The sequence below is a fragment of the Lepidothrix coronata genome, unplaced genomic scaffold (genome assembly GCF_001604755.1).
Source record: "Lepidothrix coronata isolate B3197 unplaced genomic scaffold, Lepidothrix_coronata-1.0 Scaffold386, whole genome shotgun sequence".
In the NCBI taxonomy this organism is placed as follows: Eukaryota; Metazoa; Chordata; class Aves; order Passeriformes; family Pipridae; genus Lepidothrix; species Lepidothrix coronata.
In genome coordinates this window covers 196808-199493 of record NW_016690566.1, presented here as the reverse complement: position 1 = coordinate 199493, position 2686 = coordinate 196808, and the positions used below count along the sequence as shown (strand labels likewise).

The 2686-nt window shown below is 59.5% G+C and overlaps 1 protein-coding gene across 1 annotated transcript in view; it reads right to left on the bottom strand.

Moving 5' to 3' along the window:
• The window catches only part of LOC108509666 (keratin, type II cytoskeletal 5-like), a 10463-nt gene extending 8193 nt beyond the window's left edge, over positions 1-2270 (bottom strand). The window contains exons 1-2 of the mRNA XM_017839205.1: positions 1615-2270; positions 770-984 (exon numbers count right to left, since the gene is read on the bottom strand). Of these exons, the coding sequence (XP_017694694.1) occupies positions 770-984; positions 1615-2187 (788 nt within the window). The 5' untranslated portion in view covers positions 2188-2270. The remainder of the gene's footprint in view (positions 1-769; positions 985-1614) is intronic.
• Between the last annotated feature and the right edge of the window lie 416 nt (positions 2271-2686).

The following is a 2686-nucleotide window of genomic DNA, read 5'->3' as shown; positions in this document are numbered from 1 at the left end:
CCCACCCAAAACCCAATGGCCCTGCCTAAAAACCCACCCAAAAACAATGGCCCTGCCTAAAAACCCACCCAAAACCAACGGCCCTGCCTAAAAACCCACCCAAAACCAACGGCCCTGCCTGAAAACCCACCCAAAAACCAACGGCCCTGCCTAAAAACCCACCCAAAAACAATGGCCCTGCCTGAAAACCCACCCAAAAACAACGGCCCTGCCTAAACCCCCCCCAAATCCTCTTCAGGTGCCAACTGATGTGTCCTGAAACTGGTTCATCCCCCCCTCTGGCCACCGTGTCCCAGGAGGGGCTGGATTTCCTCCCCAGGGATATTTTTAAGTCCAAGAGCTGAACACCTCTCAGGTGGTGGGAGCTGAGCGAGGCTGAGCACTCCCAGCTCGCTGGGCCCTCCGGAAAAGACAGAATTTCCTTCACAAAGTGAGAACTGGGGGCATTTGGGAGCTGGAAGTTCGTGGCTACGTTCCACTCCCTCCCTGCCTGCCCATTATCCCCCTGATTTACTCATTTCTCTGTGCCCGGGAGTGTTATTTTGGGATGCTCCAGGGGTCAGACCCAGTTTCCCCATGAATTCTGTGCTAAGCACTGACCTTGCACTTAACAAATCTCCCTAACCAGGGGCTGGATCTATTAAGCCTGAGCCCAGGGAAGAGGAAAACCCGGCGCGAAGCCGAGGTGTGAAACGGGCGGGAGGGAGGGAACCGCCCGCCCGGCTTTTCCTGCCCGGGGTTGTTCCTGCTGCCCCACCCGATCCCTTACTTGTTCTTGAAGTCCTCCACCATGTCCTGCATGTTCCTGAGCTCGGAGTCCAGGCGGCCCCGCTCGCCCACCAGGCTGTCGAGCTGCCTCCGCAGGTTGCCGATGTAGGCTTCGAACAGGGGCTCCAGGGACTTCCTGGTGACCGTGTGCCCCTGCTCCTGGAGGAGGCTCCACTTGGTCTCCAGCACCTTGTTCTGCTGCTCCAAAAAGCGAACCTGGCGAGGGACAAAAAAAAAAACAACCATCACGGGGATGTGTTGTTGAAACCCAAGGCACCAAAACACCCCCCCAACTCAACGGCCGGGAAAAGGTGGGATCGTCAACACCTCTGGTGGCCTTGGAAGGTCAAGGGATACGGGGACAGTCTGGCCAAAATTATTGGGAACATCCTTATTTCAGGTTCTCAGAAGTACCAGAAGCCTCTGGAGATGTTTAGAGGGAACTTTTGCAGAGTTTAGATCAGACCAAACACCCGTATTTGCGATTTTAGGTGTTTCTCCCCTCACCGGGTGCTCAGCCCACCTTACTGGTGTCATCCCACCGTAGAGCTGGTGTTATTCCATTGCTGGAATTTTACAACCAGGAGAAGATCCATCCAACCCCCGGGGACGTGTTTTACGGGGAGAAGGGGGAATTACTGTGCCAAGGAAAGGAAGGTGCTGAGCAGCTCATCCTCGCCGAGAGGAAACATCAGACGGGTCTTTAGTTTCCAGCCAAGCCCCGCCGTTTGCCGGCCGGGATCCGTCCAGGCAAGTCCCCGGATCCAAGGGAAGTTTCTTCCTGAAGTTTTTTTCCCGAGGCGGCCGAAAACCAGCCCGGCCCGCCGGGCAGCAGCGAGCTCTCACCTTGTCGATGAAGGAGGCGAACTTGTTGTTGAGGGTCTTGATCTGCTCCCGCTCCTGCGTCCGCACCTTCTGGATCTCGGGGTCGATGTCGAGCTTCAGGGGGGCCAGCAGGCTCTGGTTCACCGTCACCTCGTGGATGCCGCCGGGGGGGCACACGGGGAACCCGGGGCCGCTTCGGCCGCCGAATCCGGGACCTCCCAGCCCGAATCCGCTTCCCAGCCCGTAACCGCCACCGGCACCGGCTCCTCCTAAGCCAAAAGTGGCTCCACCGCCACCGTAGCCCAGCCCGAAGCCGGCGCCGCCGCCGAAGCCGAATCCGCCACCGGCTCCGCTCCGGAGCCCCCCGATGGAGATCCTTTTGCTTCCACCCATGTTGTAGAGGCTCCTGCTGCCGAAGCCACCGCCGGCTCCGAAGCCTCCTCCGCCTCCGGCTCTTCCTCCCCCGACTCTGGAGACGGAGACGGAGCTGAAGCTGCTCCTGGTGCCCCCGCCGCCGCCTCCCACGATGGCAGAGCCCGAGCTGAAGCCCCTCATGCCCCCTCCGGTGGATGATCGGAAAGAGATCCGGCTCATGGTGGCTGCAGACGCAAAGAGCAGGGGAAAAAAAAGGGCCGGAGAACCGAAGCTGCGCGGCAGGAAAAGAGCAGAGGGCGAGGGAGGCAGAAACCCCTGTGATGGGAGAGCTCGGGAGCCTCCTCTTTTATCTGCTTGGAAAACTTGGCACGGGGATTCGGGACTTGATGTGCCTTGCAGCGACTTGCCTTGTCCAACACACCTCGGCTGCGGGAGGCGCTGAAAAATGCATTGTTTGCAGGCAGGGAAGTAACGGGCAGAGGGAGCTCCCCACCCCCCCAGCGCCTCTGAGTCATGGAATCAGAATTGAATGGGACCGGGGGCAGGATCCGACACGATTCCCGGGACCCTGGGAGCCGCTCTCCCTCAAGGGCTTGAGCAAGATCCCTCGCCCCGAAGGTTTTGCAAGTGGGGTTTTGGGGTGGGACGCGTTTCGTAAGCGGCAGAAATCGGGGCTTTTCCAAGGTTTCCAGCTCCGGGGCTGGACTTGGGTCTCCCA